Below are 21,816 nucleotides of genomic sequence, written 5' to 3'. Positions count from 1 at the left end.
CTAAAGCAGCTGCTCTGTTTTTCACATGAATGCGCTGCCCTGGGGGCAGTGCAGGTTTGTGGCTGCCCTGTGGGCAGCGCATTCACCATAATCGGCATCACATTTTCTTATAGTGCGCCAGGCGCACCTTTTGAAAGGTGCAACATCTGTAATATGGCCCCTGAAGTGTAATACTTTTCCTACAGTTGTGTAGACTGGAGTGGGAATAGTAAGTCTAACCCCCTAAGTCCGGCGCTTTCATTTGAGATGTCATTTGAGATGTCATGAGTGATGTCATGAGTGATGTCACTGACCATGTCATGAGTGATGTAATATGTGACGTCATCAGCAGTGGATTGTGGGTGCGCGAGTTATAGTTAGCTGAACTAACTATAACGGGGGAATTTCATTGGTTTTTTACGAGTGAAATGTCCAGCTAACTATAACGTGTGTGAAACCTATGGTTTTTTCAGTGAATTTCAAAGGTTTTTTAAATGCTAATTCCTAACTATAACGTGTGTGAAACCTTTGGTTTTTTCAGTGAATTTGCAAGGTTTTTTAAATGCTAATTCCTAACTATAACGTGTGTGAAAGCTATGGTTTTTTCAGTGAATTTGCAAGGGTTTTTAAATGCTAATTTATGAATGTATTATTATATTTTTTTAATATTTATTTTACAATAAGCTACCTATATATATATAGTTATAGATTAACTTTATCCTGTAATATGGAATGGCTCAGTTTTTTTTATTTTTTTTATTTGGATAGAGTTGAACAGCATAGTTAATATCTTCTATAAACTTATAAACACTTTTGACCGCTCCGGTCAGCTCCTGTCTTGAAAGTTTCGGCGTGATTCATCAAGCAGGGGCCGAGAAAAAAGTGGGGTCCCAAAACGCATTTTCCCCATGTTAATTTCCATAAGAAACTTTAGACACGGCTAGAGCCTGAACTGCTGAACGGAATTAAACCAAATTTGGCAAAAAAGTAGCTCTTGATTCAGAAAGTGACCTTTTTTTAAATGGTGTAAATCCATTCAGTAGTTTCTAAGAACTTCCAAAATAAATCAATATCTATATATGGGAAGAGCCTAACGACACATCTCATCATGAGATCTGAGTGGCTGTCAGCACTTCATCCTGGAATTGCTGTCAGCCATCTTGGGACCAATATACATGATAGCACCCCATTGGAATGCATTGTAGTGAATACAAGATTTTGAGGGTCACCAAAATGAGAACTACAAAGGGTGATAACAGACTTTATTTACATTAGAATTCATTTGTTGATGGTACCATACTAATTTTAGGAATTGTGGTGTGTTCTAAGGTGATTTTACCCTGTGAAAAACCTTCTGCTGGGAAATCATGAATCATGTTTGAGAGAAAACTATTTTCTCATGCCTGTCCCATAGAGGTTTGGAAGGTGCTCCAGAAGCTAAAATGAGAGCATATTTTCTGTAAATTCACATTATCTTTCTCAGTCATGTGAGAATGAAGTCTGACATTCTCAGTAAAACATGTACATTCAACAAGGGCAGAGGCTGTCAGTTGATTCCTTTGTGTTCTACTGCAGCTTCCCACAGTGTTCTAAAAAACAACTAGGGCGCTAACAGCCTTACTTATGACAAAAGTATGGCACACCTGAAGCCATCTTGATTGGAATAAACTGCTAACACTTAAAACATTTAATTTAAAAAGGAACACAATGATGGGGATCATTTTGTCATATAAATTATGGTTTGTGCTGCAGAAAGAAAAATTAGGGCATGTTTTAAGTGGGATCTCAAATCCTCTTCTATTTCATTAGAAAATGTTGACATGCAGACTGAAACAATCACTTCCAATACCAGCAGTAGACTGCCAGTTAACTCCCTGGTGAAGAGTAGCCTTACTACAGTGATCTAATGAGCAACTAGAGCGCTAACATTCTGAATTTATAGCAAATGTGTGACACATCTGAATGCCTTCTTGATGGAATCAAAGTAAACAACTGAAAGCATTTCCTGATGAGGAGACTGCAGTAAATGAGGAAATTAGCAAACTTCATAAGAAATAAGTCTCCCAAGATGGCCACCAGAGAAAAAAGAGCCCAAATGTAGCACAAATATCACCCAGATGTAGCCCACATATAGCCCAATGACAGAAGTGTTCAAAACACTTTTTATTTTTTTATTTTTTGCAGTTTTATATAGTGAAGACTGGTCAAGGATTGGAGCATTGCATCATACTTGAACCCCTTATTGCGTATTATGCACGAAGTACATGAGATTGATCTTGCAAAACATTGAACTTTACTATTCTGTTAACCTGAAGTTGCTCTGAACCGGGCTTTGTAACACCTGTTTTTACCTACTGGTTTTAATTCATTCTCACTGTATTGTATTAAGAAAGAGGATTTACTGTTTCTATGTACACTTTTATGATATGTTTCTAAATCAGATCGAATAAAGTTTAATGAATTTAATTAAAGTCTCCCAAGATGGCCACCAGAGAAAAAGGGTTCCAAATGTAGCACAAATATCACCCAGATGTGGCCCACGTATAGTCCACTGACAGAAGTGTGGAAAACACTTTTTATCCTTTGTTTTTATGACGTTTTATATAGTGCAGGCTGGTCATATATTGGAGTGCTTTACATGAGCATTGGTTACATCATACAAGGACAAACTCATTTTGGTTGTAGGCATGGGGAGATTAAGTGATTTGACCAGAATCACAGAATGTCGAGCTGAAGCAGAAACTCCATCTTGGGTCCCCAGTTGCAAAGTCTGCAGCTCTGGAAGTAACACCACATTCTCGCCCCTAAGCGTAACATTTAATCAAGTGGTCAACTGGATAAAAAAAACATGAAGATAACAAATAATTTAAAAGTGCCTTGTCGCTATTTGAGAACTCAGAAAATGTGTCCTCATTTTAGTTTTTTAGAGCACTAACTATAATTTCTATGCAAATAAGACCCTCTCGTTTCTATAATTTCTAAAGGAAATGCTTTAGGTATTACAGTTTTGGTTACATCAAGATGACGTCAGGCGTGCCACACTTATACAATAAATATAGAATGTTAAAAATTTAGTTGTCTCTTGTCTCTTTCTGCACCTCTCTTGCATCTTTCTGCAGCTCACTCTCCTCTTTCTGCACCTCTCTTGCCTCTTTCTGCACCTCTCTTTCCTCTTTCTGCAGCTCACTGTCTTCTTTCTGCAACTTTCTTGCCTCTTTCTGCACCTCTCTTGCCTCTTTCTGCACCTCTCATGCCTCTTTCTGCTCTTCTCTTGGTTCTTTCTGCAGCTCACTCTCTTCTTTTTGTACCTCTCTTGCCTCGTTCTGTACCTCTCTTGCCGCTTTCTGCAGCTCACTCTCTTCTCTCTGCACCTCTCCTGCCTCTTTCTGCACATCTCTTGCCTCTTTCTGAACATTTCTTGCCTCTTTCTGCACCTCTCTTGTTTCTTGATGCACCTCTCTTGACTCTTTTTGCTGTTCTCTTGCCTCTTTCTGCAGCTCACTTGCTTCTTTCTGCACCTTTCTTCCTCTTTCTGTACCTCTCTTGACTGTTTATATACCTCTTACCTCTTTCTGCACCTCTTCTGCCTCTTCTGCACCTCTTGCCTCTTTCTGTACCTCTCTTGCGTCTTGCTACAACTCACTCTCTTCTTTCTGCACCTCTCTTGCCTCTTTTTACACCTCTCTTCCTTCTTTCTGCAGCTCACTCTCTTCTTTCTTCACCCCGTGCCTCTTTATGCACCTCTCTTGACTCTTTCTGAACCTCTCTTGCCTCTTTCTGCATATATCATGCCTCTTTCTGCACCAATCTTGTCTCTTTCTACACCTCTCTTGCCTCTATATGCACCCCACTCTCTTCTTTCTCTTTGTGCTTCTCTTGCTTCTTTCTGCACCTTTCTTCCTTTTTCTTCCTTTTTCTTGCCTCTTTCTGCACCTTTCTTCCTCTTTCCGAGCCTCTCTTGCCTCTTTCTGCACCTATCTTGCCTGTTTCTGCACCTCTATTGTCTCTTTCTGCACCTCTCTTGCCTCTTTCTGCACCTCACGTGCCTCTTTCTGCCCCTTTCTTCCTCTTTATGCACCTCACTGTCTTCTTTTTGCAACGCTCTTGCTTCTTTCTGTGCCTCTCTTGCTTCTTTCCGCACTTCTTTTGCTTCTTTCTACACCTCTCCTGCCTCTTTCATCACTTCTCCTGCTTCTTTCGGCACATTTCTCCCTCATTTTACACTCTCTTGCTTTTTTATGCACCTTTCTTGCCTTTTTCTGTACTCCTCTTGCTTCCTTCTGCACTTCTCTTGCTTCTTTCTGTGCCTTTCTTTCTCTTCTGCACATGTCTTACCTATCTAGGTGTAGTTAGAAATTAGCATTTAAAAAACCTTAGAAATTCACTGAAAAATAACACAGGTTTCAGGGATGTTAGTTAGAAATTAGCATTTAACATACCTTAGAAATTCACTGAAAAATCACAGGCTTCAAGGACGTTATAGATAGAAATTATCATTTAAAAAACCTTAGAAATTCACTGAAAAAAACATAGGTTTCAGGGACGTTACAGCTAAAATTAGCCTTTAAAAAACCTTTGAAATTCACTGAAAAAACCATAGGTTTCTGGGACATTATAGTTCGAAATTAGCATTTAAAAAACCTTTGAAATTCAATGAAAAAACCATATGTTTCAGGGACGTTATAGTTAGAAATTATCATTGAAAAAAAACTTTGAAATTCACTGAAAAAAACATAGGTTTCAGGGATATTATAGTTAGAAATAAGCCTTTAAAAAACCATAGAAATTCACTGAAAAAAACATAGGTTTCAGGGACGTTATAGTTAGTTGGATATTTCACTAGTACAAAACCAGAGAAATTCGCCCATTATAGTTAGATGAGCTGACTATAACTCACTCCCCCGCAATGCACTGCTAATGACGTCACATAATACATCATTCATGACATGGTCAGTGACATCACTGATGACATCACTGATGACATCTCAAATGACATCACTGATGACATCATCCAACAACTATGTGTTTCTGTAAAGTTTAAATATGTTTTATATATGTATATGCCAAGGTGTATTGAAGAATGAGTGGGTGTAGTAGAGTCTGAATAGATGATTTAGTGGGTGCGTGACTGACTGTATAAGTGAGTGATTAATCGTGTCTTACTGAATGCATGGGTTAGTGACTAAACTGTGTGAATGTCTGTATTAGTCTGTCAGTTGGTGTGTAAGGGGCTGCATGGGTTGGTGAGTAGCTACAGGAGCGTCTATATGTGTTTTTGATTGGTTGTCTGAGTATCTGTATGGGTGCCTGAGTGTCTCTGTGGGTGGGTGGGGGTGTGTGACTCTGTGCATAGATGGGTGAGTAGGTGATTCACTGGGTGTATGGGTTCAAGAGTACATCCGTGAAGGGCTATATGGGTGGGTGAGTGTGTATATGGGTGTGTTGGCGAGTGAATGGATGTCTCAGTGGTACATGTGTGAGTAACTACATATGTGAAAGGCTGTATGGATGAGTGTGTGCTCGTGTCAGTGATTGCAGAAGAGAGTAAGTATGTGTTAGTATCTATATGAATAAGTGAAGTGGTGTGTGTATTACTGTATAGGTGAGTAACTGAGAGCGTGATTGATTCTTTGCATGACTGACTACGTGTGTGAGTAACTCTATGGGTGAGTGGTGGTGTGTGAGTGTCTGTATAGGTGTATCAGTGCATATGATAGTGCTGTATGAGGAGTGACTGCATGTATGAGTAACTGTATGGATGAATGAGTGGACATGTGAGTAGACCTAGGAATCAGTGAGTGGGTATGTAGCAACTGGTATTGGTGTGTCTATGGTTTGGAAAGTGGTAGTCTGCATTTTAGAGTGGGTGTATCAAAGGTTACATTAGGGTGTGAGGAGGTGCATCAAATTATCATGTGGATGAGGTCATCAGTGATGTCATTTGGGATGTCATCAGTGATGTCACTGACCATGTCATGAATGATGTAATATGTGACGTCATCAGCAGTGCATTGCGGGGCGTGAGTTATAGTTAGCTCAACTAACTATAACGGGCGAATTTCTCTGGTTTTGTACTAGTGAAATGTCCAACTAACTATAACGTCCCTGAAACCTATGGTTTTTTTCAGTGAAGTTATATATGTATATACACACACACACATATATATAAAAATACATACATATATATATACACACACTCACTCACACACACACACACATACACATATATATAGGGTGTTGTAATTGTCTCATTTATATTGTTCTTGCAAATTAAAAAAATTACTAAACTCTTCTTAATATATGTTTCAAATTTTTTTTGTTTCTAAATTTAGTGCACAGTATAAATAAAATGTATTTTAATATGTTTATTTTATTGTTTTATTCAGGTTGAATATTTGTATGGGTAATATATATGTTTTTAATATTTTTTTGGCAATATATATGTTTTTAAGGTTTTAATTTATGTTACCGTTAATACTGAAATTAAGTAAAATGTGTTTCTCTATTGTTTACATTTTTAAAAATATTACATATATATAGATATATAAATAGATATTAAAGTATATATACATATAATTTTAAAAATAAACTTATAATTTGCAAACTAATATTATATTACATTTAAAGAATAACATGTTTGAAATATGCTCATTTAAATTTGATATTTATAAAAAAGCAACATTTTTACCTGTTTTTGTGACATTCTGATAAACTATCTTTTGACACAAATTTTTGCCATTTACATTATAGGTATAGGACCACAATATTTTTGCTAACAATGTTTTTTACACAATATTTCTGTCACTCTATATTTATGATCATTGTAATCAGTCAGAGATCTCTCTCAGTTACTTGATATGGAAATTGACTTTTTCCTCTTTTTTCAGATTATTCTGTCCATCCTTCACTTTGCTTATATATTGCATATTTGTGAAATTAATTCTGCTTCAAACCAAAAGCAGTGCTAGAACGAATTCATTAGAGAGGAGTCAGAAGTGCCATCATGTTTTCATTCAAATTGAATTTTAGTTCTGCTTATCAGCTTCTGTTCTGGCCCCAGTTTAAATTAATTTGACTGTTATCACTCTTTTCTTCTCTTTCAGTTTAACAATTCTGTACATCTATCACTTGCTGGTCTGAGTCATTGCCACTGGCAACCATTCCAAAATGGATTTGCTCAATAATGACCCCAATAATTTCTAGTGCTTCCAATCCATGCTTGTTTGTCTATATTTCCAATCCATGCTGGTCACTTTTTCTGCATGTTTTCTGTAGCCTATTGCGAAGATGAGGTGGTGGATTGTGGAGGTGTTTGTCGAAATCCACCATGGCAGGTTTCAAAATGTACATTTGCAATCTTTAAGAACATGAGTATGCTAAGAGATGTCATCAACTGAGCACTTGAAGAATCATGCTTATTTTTACAGTCTTAATTGCTCCTGTTCATAAATCGTTCACTGAACAATTTAAGTGCATCTTAAATACTATGGGGTCCATTAGGATGTAGGGTGGATCGCCACCGCCCACATGGCGGTGGCGATCTGCCCTACATCCTTCACCGCCCCCCACCCATTTCCCCCCCGCCATATTAGTATGGTGGGGGGGACCCCGGCGGATGGAAATACCGTCCGCCAGTTTTCCGTAGGTCGACTAGTCGACCGGGCGGAAAAGGTGCTCAATATGGTTGCGGTGTCTGCATGACACCGCCATCCATATTTGGATGCAGGCGGAGACGTGCCTTTCCGTGGCGGCGATGCCACCATGGAAAGTCATGCAGGGTTTGCTGTTGGGGGCCCGATGTGGGCCCCCAGGGTAGGGGAATGTGGGGGGTGCACATGGGGGTACCTATGGTACCCCCCTGCATTGTCATGGACATGGTGGCAGGCACCTCGCGGTGCCTGTCACCTTGTGCATGACAATGCACACAGTGCATTCCCAGCATTGTGACGGGCGGTGCTGTGAGCACTGCCCGCCACAATGCTGGGAATGGAGGATGCCACCACCACGGTGGCATCCTAATTGCAGGTGCGGGACCGCCGCACCACTGGTGGCCGGTCCCAGCACTGCTAGGGTGGCGGGCAGACTTTGGGCCCCCATGTTTTGTGTCATTTAACCCTACACATTCATTGGTGAGACAATAAACATGTGTTCCATTGCCATGAAGTTGAACAAAAACATCACCTTTTTTTAACATCAATAATAAATTTCCTTTGTGGTCGATGCAAAATAAAAGGGTTGTGTTGCTGTATTATCTTTTGTACATTTATTTTTCAAATTGTAAGTGAGACAGATAAAGATATCAGCTGGTACCTACTTTTTCCTTCTTTAGTACCTACAAATTTGCTAATAATCAAACACTTCATTCCTTTGACGCTTGTATCTAAAATTGAGTATAGTAGGATAAACGTATATCATTTTAAACATTACAGAAGAGGAGACTAAAGGAAATACAATTATTTCAAATAGTACCTGTGGAGTGAAGGTCTTGTTCTCATTGCTGAGATGATGAACTATTCCAGAAATGCACAGTGGGCCTGCAAATCCCAGCAAATCAGCCAGGACACGGAAGACGCTGCTGAGAATAAGTGGTCTCCCAAACGCGTGGCACAGTGCAAGCCAGATGGATTTTGGACCTTGTGGAGATGGAGACCTTTTACTCTGTCGAATGAAAATATATACAGAAATTTAAAAAGAAATCAGGAAATTAACTGAACTCGCTTGGATTTTGCATCTGGTCAATCCAGCATAAAATATTTGCCTTAGAAGTAGTGCACTAAAATGAAATACTAGGTATGATATGAACATTTTTAGAGTTTCTGGTTTTGAGCTAAAACCAGTTTTAACTAATAAAAGTCCACGATATGGGATCTTAGTTTTTACTGCAGAAACCAGAAAGTTGCATATTTTGTTGCATTCTTACTGCTAAAAAAGAAAAGGACCATTTCAACAACAAAGAACAGGCCTCAAAGAGGTCCAACTACTGGTTTTGCTGAAACCGAGCTTCCTACAGTACTTGCATAAACTCAGAACATCTATGAGTGAGTGTGTAAGTTATGATCAGTGTGGCTTTATTGCACGAAATCTATTTGGGAACAGAACTATGCCTGAGATCACAGAACAACAGGATGTAGGAACTGAGGGCCTGAGGGCCTGATTATGATTTCTGCAGTCTTGGAGCAGCCTGCCACACCAGCGCCCTGCTCCAAGACCGCAAAACCAGTAGTCAGCCTGCATGCCAGATTACTGGTTGTAATCCTGTTGGGTGGTCCTGTGGCAGTGGTGCTTTTCTAAGGCTCATAGGAGAGCCTTAGAAAGACACTACAGTAGGAGCACCACAGCCTGTTCCTGCAAGGACAGAAAGTGCATTTCTGTCCATGCAGGAACAGGCAGTGCGAAAATACAGGGGAGCTCAACATGTTCCTCCTGCATGCACCCCAGTGCATGCATGGCCTCACCGCCGCATTTTTAATGGCTGGCTCACCGCAATGAAAAGGGTCGCAGTGACGAAACTTCTAATATGCTTGGCGGTGCTGCAGCGGCACTGCCAGCATATCACAGCCTCACACTGCTGCACCCCCAACGTGGGATCAGGGATCTCTGGCGGTTGCGCCCATCCTATGGCAGTCCCACCACCGTAGTTGTAATAAGGCGGTGGAATGCCAGTCTGATGGTCCATGGACTGCCATCATACCACATCAGTATCAATGGGCCCAAATTCTAACTAGCTCATGATGCCTTATCTGCCCTCCTAACCTTTCCAGAGAAACAGGTTGGCACCCCAGAACACAACACTCTAGTCCCCTCAGAAAACCACGGTAACAGGTAATCACCTTTTGTTCTTTCACTCATGCATGTGCATAATAAACAGGAAGGAGACACAAGAACAGTTTACAATATTTATTGAAACTATTGTGCTCTATTATGAATCAACTATGCTGCAACTAGGAAACATACAAAACTTAGTAGTGCAATTAGGCATTACTAATAAACGGTACACAATGAAAAGCCCTATTAATTTTAATGGTGTATCTGCCTAAGCATAGCTTTAAAATGCTATATATCAGTGTTTTCTGGGAGTGGTACTTGGCCACATACCTGTTATCTGCCGCTAGCTGGTCTGTATCTCAGATTGCGCAAAGATGGTAACCTTGGCTCGAGACCGTACCTCTTCTAGAAATTCACCTCTCTATTTTCAAAATGGGAAGCCTCGACTTATATGATAAGAAATACTATGCTTGAAACCAGCAGCTGGGTCACTCTATTATGTCTAGGTGTCACTGTACGACCACAGAGAAAAACAGGGCACAATGTTATTGGATGTTGTAAAAATGGCTACAACTTGTGCAGTTAGGCTAACATAGGGGAGAACTACAGTTGGCCCTACTGGGGACTCACGACTCCCCCCCCCCCTTTGGCAGGGACAGTAATGTAATGACTAATTGAATAATACAAATAGAAAGCAACAAGTTAAGCAAGTTCAAAGCTTTTCTAATCAGCATGTTATAAAATGGAATATAATCCTAATAAAAAAATGTACATGTTAATTTCGAAAACATAGACAAATTAAAGTGTGTCGAGGTTTCCATGATGTCTTTCACAAGTTCAAAAGCCAATTAATCCAAAACTGATTCTGTCTCCCCAGATGAAGATTGGTCGACAGCCCAGTCCACCAAACCCAGAGAACAAAAATGATCTTCCATTTCAGCGGATGCTGAGAAAGTGACCAGGTAATTTGTTATTCAAGCTAGTTGTTAATAGTTCATGTGCTACATCACTTGTTTCCACTGAACGAAATGGCTCATAACTTCTATTCGGAAGAAGCCGTAGGCCCGAGGACAACTTTGAAAATGGGTCGCTTATGGACTCATCTTCAGATCTATGTCCATGGGAGCTGGCGTCGGCAGCGCCAGGCAAACCACTAGTACCCATTCGAAGGGTCACCAGAGACAGTGAATCACAGGTTGTAAGCAGGTAAACCAGGCATCGGAATGACTATGACCAATCAAGCTCCAATTCCTGGAGCAAGAGGATACCAAAGAATCAAAGCATGTGCTCACGGCACAGCTGGAGCAATGGTAGTTTCCAGTGGGCTTGCAAATGCAACATCCATTGCGGAGGAGCAAAAACAATACCAAAATGCTGCAAGTGAGGAATAACAGCAGCAGGAAACCCTGAACACATTGGTAAAAAGGGAATTAATAAAAGCTGGTATTACTCCAAAGATTGTTTGGAAGGAACTGACTATGCTGGAACCAAGAACTTAAAAGAAGTGAGCAAGGCTAGCCGTATTAGATGCTTTAAAAATGCAATGGATTCATTAGTCGAAATGTAATGGGAGGTTATTATTTAACAAGGACTGTATTTCACTGGATATCCTTGCGACTTGTATTTCAAATGTTTCTTGAGAAGATGTTAGTGCTACTTCCTTTTGAAATAATGGTGCTTTGAGTCTGCTTAGCTTGTTGAAATCTGCCTTCAAAGTTGGAATGAAGGGCCACAATGAACTAGCCATACCCCTTTGGATGGGGGGAAGAGGAGGTTGTTAGGGCAGGTCATCGATGGGAAACTGATAAAATGTATGGGATCCCAGTGCACATCCCGCAGGAGTCTTGGACACCTAATATTAAATACCCTTCATTTGAAAGTGCCGTAATGAGTGGGAGCATTGCAGAGGTTGCTATTCCTTTGATATAACAGGCCAAATTTGCTACCAACTCATTACATGTGCAGTGAATGGTAACATGTTTTCAAACTAGAGAATGTCTGACAGAACAGTCACATTCCTTTCCAGTAAAGAGACTTTTTTGTTGGCACATTCACAGTGGTAAGAAAATGGGAGTGGCCATAACTCATGAATGAAGCTGCCTCCTAGGCACTCATATCTACCAACAGGAAAATATTTCATGCACGCTGTGAATTGAAATGTTAAAATTGGCAAATATATTACATGATGCATTAACCATACATCAGAAGGAATTTCTGATATAGTGAAAGGGAGTTGTTCTAACTTCTCAAGATGTAACAGTGTGTAGGTTGAATCTTTTTTTTCTATGACTCATTGTTTACGAGTCAAATTAAAAGGTTTGAGCAGGTGGCTGGAATTAAGGTATTGCCAAGGGACACAACCGTTCGTAATGGTCTGAAGGGTCCAGCTAAACTGCATGATTAATCTAACCTAACTTTGCCCATGGTACAATGTAGACATGTCACTTTGCATGGTATTGATAACAGATGGCACAATGTTATTCAAATTGTAAATGTGAGAAGACAGTGATTAAAACTATTATCCACAACATCAAGCACTTTATCCAAATTAACTTGGTCAATTTGTCTTAAACGTGTGGCAGCTTCCATTTGGGACAATCCCCATATTTCAATATATGTAGCACAAATAAATCATTTAGTACATGAAGACTTAGGATCCAATAGGAAGTCAGATAGAGGTCCATGTACTCTAAGAGAAGGGAACAATGTTTTTTCACTGCAGATAATGTGGAGTGCTATAACCATTGTTGACACAATTTCCCCAAGGATTAGATAGTAACCATTCCTGAGTGTTGTGATTGGAAACAATGAGGGTCAGGTCAGCTAGCCTGAACCCCGGTGTAGAATTAAAAAAAAGTGCATGACAACCATTTGTGTCCAAAGGCCACAATAACCACCCATGGGGGCCTGAAAGTGTGGTGTAAAATCTACCATTCTGTGACATACTGTGAAGTTGTTCAGCAGTGAAATTTGTTAAATGTTGCTAATTATAAAAGTGGGCAACTGAAGGAATTGTTGGTGCATTTATATCTTTAATTTCAGGTAATCCTAGACACGTGGTTTGTTGAATGGTGTCATTTAGAAAAATTGTTTATGTTGGAATTAAACAGGCTCGGAACATGGTTTCTGTCCCCTGAATTTGCCAAGGTTTGTTACCCCAAATGTACTACAGTACATATCCATGTATCTTCCCAATAGTTGTAGCCTTTGATAGACAATTGTCTGACAAGAGAGGCTGTATATATTAGTTTAGTTTGTGCAAGCAGTAACTTTTCAAGTTTGAAATAAAAGGACATTGGTCTGATGTTTTATACCCTGAAAAGTATGTAAATTAATCTTTGTATGTTTTGGAACTCCTTTGTGGGGTTGTTAGACAATGTTCCCATTGTGTGTAATTAAAAAGTGTGCGTTGAACATTAACTTGATGCAAATAATGATTTCCATAATGGTGACAAAAGAACATTTCAGCATAGTTAGCAGAATTAAGGTACAAGTCCTCCGATTCAAAAACAGTATAAATTTCCAGCTCCGAGAGCATGGAGTTTACAGTTTCAACATCCCAATCTTCTGCATGTAACCCAGGTACAATCACATCCCCCATAAAAACCCTAAACGCATATGGTATCTGCAGGATCTCCGTAGGACCGAATATGTCGTAAGGAACATTATCTCCAAAAATACCATCAGCTACTGGGACAGTTGAAATGTTCACGAGGGACAAGTCTCTTTTTAGCTTATGTGAAGAAGTGTGGGGGGCCAGCACCCCATCGACCAGTTCTGTAGCGGAGCATTCTGATAAAGATAGTGGCCATTAATCAACAAGAAAAATGCTGTCACAAATCCAGTCCACAGGAATAGAAAAACAAGCATTGGCATAGCCAATAGGTCTCGCCTTTGGAACCTTATAAGTGTTTAGCCATGCAACAGTTGCATAACTAAACACTTATAAGGTCAAAAAGCGAGACCTATTGGCTATGCCAATACTTGTTTTAAATGCTGCAATCTATTGAAGCCTCACGAGAACATCAAAGCGGCCGCGCAGCCGCCAAAGTGAAAGTAATCGCGGTAAAGCGCGACGCGTGCACCCGCGCACTTATACTGTAGCTCTAGGCAGGCCTGGTAGCACTTTTTGGAGCCCTCACAAAATGTCTCGCCAGACCAGCGCATGCGCTGGGTCAGACGAGACCTAAAAATGGAAGGGCACTAGGATGTTAGAGAGGACCCAACACGGAGTGTGAGCCAGCCTCACTGACACTGAGCTCAACTTTGTGCAGACTGCAGACAGTGACTGCAATGCAGAGCTCAGCTCAGGCACAGCAACTTTACTTACAGAGGGCCGGCACATTTACATAAATCCTCGGCTGAACAGGGCCACGCCCATGAACCAGAACCAGAATCCAATAACTAAGGCTGCATCTGCCTAAAAATATTTCTATTTATGCACTTTTGCGACTAATGGCCCTGCCATTAGGAGGCATGTGCAACCTGAACTGCTTTCAGGCATGGATGATACAGGCCTGACGTCTGAATCTGAACAAGAAGTAAACAAAACTCATGGATTTCTCTAGTTTATGCGTTAGTCCACTAGGCAATGCAGGCCATCTTGCAGCCCATAATTTTAATACCTATCTTTATTAAGAGGAACTGGGCCAATTAATAGACAAGACGTGGATCTCTAATTTTTCATCATGTCTCTTTGACTCAGACCAAGAGGGAAAAGGCAGGAAAGGGAGAATGGGGGAAGCCAAAGCTAGGAAAACAGTGAGAGTCTGAGAAAACATTGATGAAAAATGACCTGCATGATTGAGATCGACAGTCAGAAAGTGCAGAGTCGTGGAAGAATGAGTATGCAGGGGAATCAAGACTAAAGTAGACTGCTAGGCTCCTAAGAAAAACTTTGGGGCCCTGCACTTACCTTTTTCACAGATTAAATGCTGGTTATTAGTATTTACTACATTATTACTCCACTAAAACACTTTGGTACTCTCACAGAACTCCGTGTAAGGCAAGAAGTAAATAAAGTGCTTGCTCTTATACTTTTAAAAATGGGGTTTACTCTCATTCTCCAAGAATCGTATGCAGAGAACTCGCAAAGTGGAAGGAAGTTCTTGTATGAGCAAATAGTTAAACGTGACCCGTCATGCAAAATAAGATGTATCCGCTGGTGTTTGATTATTAAAAATATGATTAGTTAATAATACAGAAACTTAATAGAAGAAAAATGTAAACAGATACTACAGTATTCTACCAGTTCGCTGTTGCCGCAGGTGGTCACAGTGACGGTGCTGTAGGCTGCGGTACTGCTAGTGGATTCAGCCACGGCGTGGAGTCACCTGCGTTGCACAGCAGCTTTTGCTGATGCCTTCAGCAGAAACGATACACACCGCAGAAAACTAGTCATGCATGTACTATCCTTCACTTCCTAAAGGTAGACAAGCTCAGTACAGCACTACCCATGCTCGAACATGCATGAACATCAGAGCTGCGTAAATGGAGGGCATGTGATGCTTGCTTTGAAGCCATGATGCAAGCTGAGAGCGCCTCTGTCGATACCCCCAGTGACTAGCCTACAGCACCGTCTGCACATCACTCCCAAAATGGTAAAACTTCAGCCTACCAGTCGTGGTCACTCAGCTTCTCCCTCACAGCACGCAGGTGTTGTCAAGGCGCTTAAATGTATGATTGCTTCATTTTTAGTGTGGTAATTCGGACCACCAAACTAAAATGAGTTAGCTGATGCGTGGTACTTGGCAGGGCTGCCTGAATGGGTGCTAACTCAAAAGCAGAAGGAAACTGGGACTCATGGAAGGCCCACATGTGGAGTATTTACCTCCTAGACAGTAGTACACCCATATACAACCCAGAGGATTCTGAGCATTAGCCTCCTAGAAAAGGGCGCGTCATTTTATTTGGGGGGCATGTGGGAGTTTATGAATGATGGGGTTTTAAGTATAGCTTCCAACTGAAGGGTGGCGGTTAAAACCTGTTTATTGCTGAGTGGATGGATACAATGTAGATAGGGACTATGGTGTATTTATCCTTTAGAGAAGGTGACCAGTACCACTTTGGGAATGTGGAGAATATTCCTTTGGCACAACCGGGCATAAACTGCTTTGGATGTGAGTGACAGAAACATGAGCGAATATGGGCACTGGTCATCAACTTCTAGAAGGAAATAAGAGGGTAGCAGCACTGGATGAATAGGACATATGTCCGTAGAGATTTGGGAATGTATTTACCTCCGGGGAAACAGGAGAGTTGTAGGGATTACCTTGGGGAAGGAGAGTCATACACATAAATAAACATAGTGTTTTTCCCACAGAGAGAAATTAGGTATTTACCCCAGAGATGATGGAATACATTTTCCTAGGCTAACTTGTGCGAGTATATATGATATGAAGGTCATTTGTTACTAAGAGAGTATGTTATGTAATAGTAAAAGGGTGAAGTAGCCCCTACTCATCACTGCTTATAGCTCCTTTTGCGATTCTTTGTATGGTAGAAAGTTTCCCCCTCGGGCAAACCTGTGTGTGATACATATGTACTTCTGGTAGTGCGCTCATAGTGGAGAGTAATATACCCCGGTATCTGTGTTGTCAGTATTTGTGACCTGCATTAAAGGCCATTCTGCACTGTATACCTTACACTCTGTCTTCCGTGTGATCCTCCTCACTTCCAGAAGGCCTTGCTGCGTATGCCGACATTGTATTATTTATTTATTTATTTATTATTTAAAACATTTATAGAGCGCGGCTGTCACCTGACAGGTATCCTGGCGCTGGTAGCTTACTCCTGGGTTAGAAGCGATGGGTATTGATTAAGGGGGGGCGGGGGTGGAAGGCTGGGGGAAGAGCCATGTTTTTATTCGTTTCCTGAAAGGTAGGAGCTGTGGAATTTGGCGAATGTCGGCAGGCAGACTGTTCCAGAGCTTGGCGGCAGCTACTCTGAAAGATCTTCCCCCGATCCTGGCCTTCTTAAATCTGGGTACTTTCACAAGGCAGGCGGTCGCGGATCGTAGCGTTCTGGTAGGGATGTACCAAGAGAACAGATGTTGAAGAGGTCTAGGTCCTGAACAGTGTAGTGCCTTGAAGACCAAGCAAAGGGCCTTGAAGGCTATTCGTTGCTTCAAGGGAAGCCAATGCAACTCGGCCAAGGCAGCGGTGGCCGAGGATCTCCTGGTCCATCCAAGGGCCAGTTTGGCTGCTGCCGACTGGACTCGTTGGAGTCTGTCTAACAGTATCGAAGGAGATTCAAGCAGGAGGGCGTTGCAATAGTCGAGGCGACTCAGAATAGTGCACCTGACTATCAATGCTCGGGCTGGAGGTGGTAATAATGGCAGGATTTTGCGCAGTGAGCGCATAAGGGCCGAGCAGGTGGCGACTGTTCTTGTTACCTGCGTTTCCATGCTAAGTTTGTTATTTAGCATGACGCCCAAATTGCGAACGCTGGCAACAGGTAGAGGATTGTTTGGGTTTTCTGGGGGCCAGAGCTCCGCAGGCAGAAGGCGAGGGATACGGCTCGCAGGACAGAACAGAACCTCGGTTTTCGAGGAGTTGAATTGGAGGGAGTTCCGATGTAACCAGCCTGCGGTGTCTCTTAGGCAGTTGTGGAAGGCTTCCAAGGGTATGGAATCTTCGCCCTCCCAAGAGAAAAGGAGCTGGGTATCGTCCGCATAGTTTACTGTAGTCATATTATGGGATATGATTAAAGTGACCAGTGGTTTTAAGTAAACATTGAAAAGGATCGGACTGATAGAGGAACCCTGGGGTACACCGTGAGGGACTGGGGAGAAGGCAGATTGGAAAGGAGGGAGGGATACGGCCTGTTTCCTGTCTCTGAGATAGGAGTGAAACCAGAGCAGGGCCGTGCCATCAACCCCAGCCTCTCTCAGCCTCTCAAGCAGGGTCACGTGGTTGACAGTATCGAATGCGGCAGACAGGTCTAATAAGATCAAGGCCACGGCTTGGCCCCTGTCTGCACGCACTCGAAGTTCTTCCATGGCAGTAAGCACTGCTGTTTCGGTGCCATGGGCTGGACGAAATCCGAATTGGAAATCGTCCAGAACGTGATGCTGCTCGAGGTGGGTTGAGAGGCAGGTGCTGACCCATCGTTCTACCACTTTCGCCGGAAAGGGCAGAAGTGATATGGGGCGAAAGTTGGAAAAGCATTCTGGATTCAGAGTTGGTTTCTTCAGTAGCGGGATGATGAGCGCTTGCTTCCAGGGGTTGGGAACGAGTCCACAACCGAGAGATTGATTGCAGATCCTCCGGAGGGTGTGGAATAGCTCGTTCCCGCATGCTTTCCAGGTTTTCGGGGGCAGAGGGTCAAGGGGGGATCCCGAGGTAATGCCCAGTGACAGTTTCTCAAATTCTGCTTCAGGGATCTGGGGAAAGGCCAGGAGACTTTCCCTAGGAGGGCATGCTGAACTTGGAGGATCAAGGTTAGCGGAACCAGGTCCGGGGGGGGTTGGAGTGTTATGTGATGGGGGAGTTGCCAGGTTGTTAATGATGGTCTTGATTTTGTCCGTGAAAAACTGTGCGAGATTGTCACAGAGGGTCTGAGATGGGGGAATAGATTTCTAGGCGCAGTCAGGATGTATAAGGTTATCCAGAATCTGGAATATGCTTTTTGGACTGTTAGCTGCGTTAACTATAGTGGAGCAGTAGTAAGTCGATTTGCTCTCTGCAATGGCAGATTTGTAGTCACGGAGCATATTTTTCCAGAGGGTTTTATTATTGTCACAGTATCCGTGTCTCCACTTTCTCTCGGCCTGTTTACAGGCTGATTTAAGAGTTTTCAGGGAGTCATTGTACCAGGGAGCAGGTGCTCTACCTTTGGGTTTGCAGTGTTTTAATGGGGCAACAGAGTCCGTGATGAAGTTATTCTCGTGCTGAAGGCTCTGTAGTTGTTTTCAACCGAGCTGGTAGGAGAGAAACTATCCTCCACATCAAAGACTTTGGTGGTGGCGCTGAGTTTTTCTAGGGCTTTCCAGTTTCGGTACGTAAATTCAGGTAGAGAGCTATTGTTGGGCTTTCTAATTGTGGTGCTGGTAATGTAGAGTTTGATGAGTGAGTGGTCCGTCCAGCTCATAGGCAGAATGCCGCCTACTTGTGTTAGATCAGGGCTCGAGAAAATAAGGTCGAGTCGATTGCCTGCAGAGTGGGTGGGATCCTTAATCAGTTGGTGAAGCCCCACGCTGTCACAGGACAGCAAGAGGTTATCTAGACCTGTATCTAGGCTGCTGTTTGGCCAGAGATTGAAGTCTCCTAGAATAACTAGTTTGTTGTGGGAGGTTGCCATGTTTGTAAAGATAGTAAGAAGAGCTTGCTGTTGCGGGATGGAAAATGCCCCTGGAGGTCGGTAACAGATGATCACCGTGAAGGTGACTCCTGGGTGGCAGTTTATGGCCAGACCAAGGAGCTCAATCCCAGGCACTGGGTCTATGTCTATGGTGTTTATTTGCCATGAGGCTCGGAAGATAATGCCAACTCCGCCGCCGCGGCCTTTGGGTCTGGGGAGATGCAGGATGTTGAAGTTTAAAGGGCAGGCAGATGCTAAATCGTTATCACAGTCGGCATGTGTCCAAGTCTCAGTTAGGAAAAGGACATCTAGATGGAGGGATTCTATGAGGAGACTGATTTCAGTGGCATGCTTAGGTAGGGATCTGACGTTCAGCAGACCTCCTACGATTAAGCCCTTGTGGGTGAAGTCAGGTAGGGGAAAAGCTGTCTCTTCAAAGGTGAGCTTAACTTCGTGTGCAGACCCTCGTAGATTAAGCAATGCATCCCGGGTGTAACGTGGGGACTGTGGGCCGAAATGGGCATGGTTGGTGGCGCTAGTCGCGTCCTCGTCGCGGACGAGCGCAGACGAGCTTGCCTTAAGCGCGCCTTCGGCGCGCAATCGGCATGCCCGTTGCGCTCGTCCGCTGCGCTTCCGGTATTGACACATGATTTATAGTGGCAAAGAATGACGTGGGAGGGGGCGTGGCCAGCAAGAGATGGGCGTGACTGTAGTCTCCCTCGGCGTGCAATGGCGCCAAAGAAACGAGCGATTCCGTTCAGACAGCTAATATTCAGCTGCTCGGCGAGTCAAGGGTGAGTGCCAAAGTAATAATCAATGTGCAAATAAGCAGGTATTTTAAAAACAGGACACAACAGGTTAAAATGCAGCAATAACGAGCTCCAGGCTTTTCGCCTCAGGAGTAACGCATACAATGGAGCAGCGCTAGTGCTCAGCGCGCTCTATTTATCTCTGTGGAGGGGGCGTGGCCAGCAAGAGATGGGCGTGACTGTAGTCTCCCTCGGCGTGCAATGGCACCAAAGAAACGAGCGATTCCGTTCAGACAGCTAATATTCAGCTGCTCGGCGAGTCAAGGGTGAGTGCCAAAGTAATAATCAATGTGCAAATAAGCAGGTATTTTAAAAACAGGACACAACAGGTTAAAATGCAGCAATAACGAGCTCCCGGCTTTTCGCCTCAAGAGTAACGCATACAATGACTGCCACATGATTTTGAATGGATTTGATGTGATTAATGGGATCAAAATGATTGTCTTTAGAACCAGGAAATGGTGGCAAGATTACAGTTGTTTTACCTTGAATGGAATTAGTCCAGCAGTTTGTCTAACTTTATTTATTTCAGTCATTTATTATGCATATTTATGTGGGATCCCGTACTGTTTGGCTGTTTACGTATTCTGTTTGTGTTGCTTTCTACCACGTGTGTGCATGCTGTGCATTGCTTCTTATTTCACTCGCTTGGGTTGTAATGAATTGTCTACCGCCCGAGGAGAAACTGCGTCAGTAGTGCTCATGAGCTGCAGCATAATTTCCTGTATGGTAGCAAGAGGAGTTAGGAAACCACCGAGGACTCCTTGTGGCCTTCTGTTGAGGATCGGCCACATGATTTTGAATGGATTTGATGTGATTAATGGGATCAAAATGATTGTCTTTAGAACCAGGAAATGGTGGCAAGATTACAGTTGTTTTACCTTGAATGCCAAGGACTGCTCGGTATGCTGGGCCACACTCCTTCTTAACCGCTAACTTCTCTTGAACGAGATCATCAACTTTTGGAATTCAGCCAGAGGGTTCTGGTTCCTCCTTGATTACTGCAGAGGCAGATGCCTTCAACTGCTTGTAAGATTGGGTGTCATGTGGGTACCATGCTCACTGTGCCACTGAATTCAAGCTATCCTGGCTGATGAGGGGTGATACCCCGACACCGGTCCCAGGATGCTTATTTATGGTCTAGGGAGAACCCCGCTTGGCAGATCAGACTGGATTGTTTCCATGATGAACAGGGTCAAGACTGATTTGCATAGGGCTGGTTCAAACTGGGGCAGCGTACTGAGCAAAAGAATGATGGATTTAACCCAGATCTCTTGACTGGGGTGAATGTTTGTTTTCTTCAGCAATCCGTCCATCATTTGTTGCAACAGCACTTTTTGAATGTAGGAATTCTTTTGTCCTAACCATTTGGTATCTGCAGCCTGTTTTCTGGGTCTCATTACTAGGTGTAGCTGGCAGTTGGTCTTTGTATATTGCTCCCATGCATTGAGACAAATGAGCATAGATTTTGGCAGGATGGGCCTGTTCTGACTAGAAGAGAGGGAGGAGCTGTCACCTACAACTCTTGCACATCACAATGGCTCTGCTTGAGCATGCTCAAAAAAGGGTTTGAGACTAGTTTATTGTGACACCAGACAAGCTGGAACCAGGGCAGGGAAGCAGGAAATTCCAAGTACCTCAGGGGTTTATACCTCCAGAACCTTCTCCTACTTCAAAGTGAGCACCAGGTATAAATAGTGGACCCTCAGACCCAACACTTAAGTACACCTCTGGATTTTTGGAAGACTCAGAAGGACTGAAGTAATGCTATGCAAGAAGGACTGCTACTCTGCAGCCCTGCTGCCCTGCTGCATGAGTAAAGGATAAGACCTGCATCTTGAACCCAGGACCACCAGAGTGACCCCAAGGGCTAGTTGGCTGGGATCCTGATCAGAGCCTTAGGAACAGAAAAGGTTCCAACCACCTAGCATGTGGACTCTGTCTGCTGTGACTCCTACTCCCC

General features: G+C 42.8%; 1 protein-coding gene across 2 annotated transcripts in view; it reads right to left on the bottom strand.

Annotated features, from left to right (window-relative positions):
- Positions 1-21,816, bottom strand: part of ABCC8 (ATP binding cassette subfamily C member 8) — a 1,425,084-nt gene that overhangs the window by 1,053,917 nt on the left and 349,351 nt on the right. For both annotated transcript variants that reach the window (XM_085648067.1, XM_085648068.1), the window contains one exon: positions 8,449-8,637. In XM_085648067.1, the coding sequence (XP_085504193.1) occupies positions 8,449-8,637 (189 nt within the window). The remainder of the gene's footprint in view (positions 1-8,448; positions 8,638-21,816) is intronic.

The sequence above is a fragment of the Triturus cristatus genome, chromosome 3_2, assembly GCF_964204655.1.
Source record: "Triturus cristatus chromosome 3_2, aTriCri1.1, whole genome shotgun sequence".
NCBI classification, from domain to species: Eukaryota; Metazoa; Chordata; class Amphibia; order Caudata; family Salamandridae; genus Triturus; species Triturus cristatus.
This window is presented reverse-complemented; position numbering and strand designations above follow the sequence as displayed.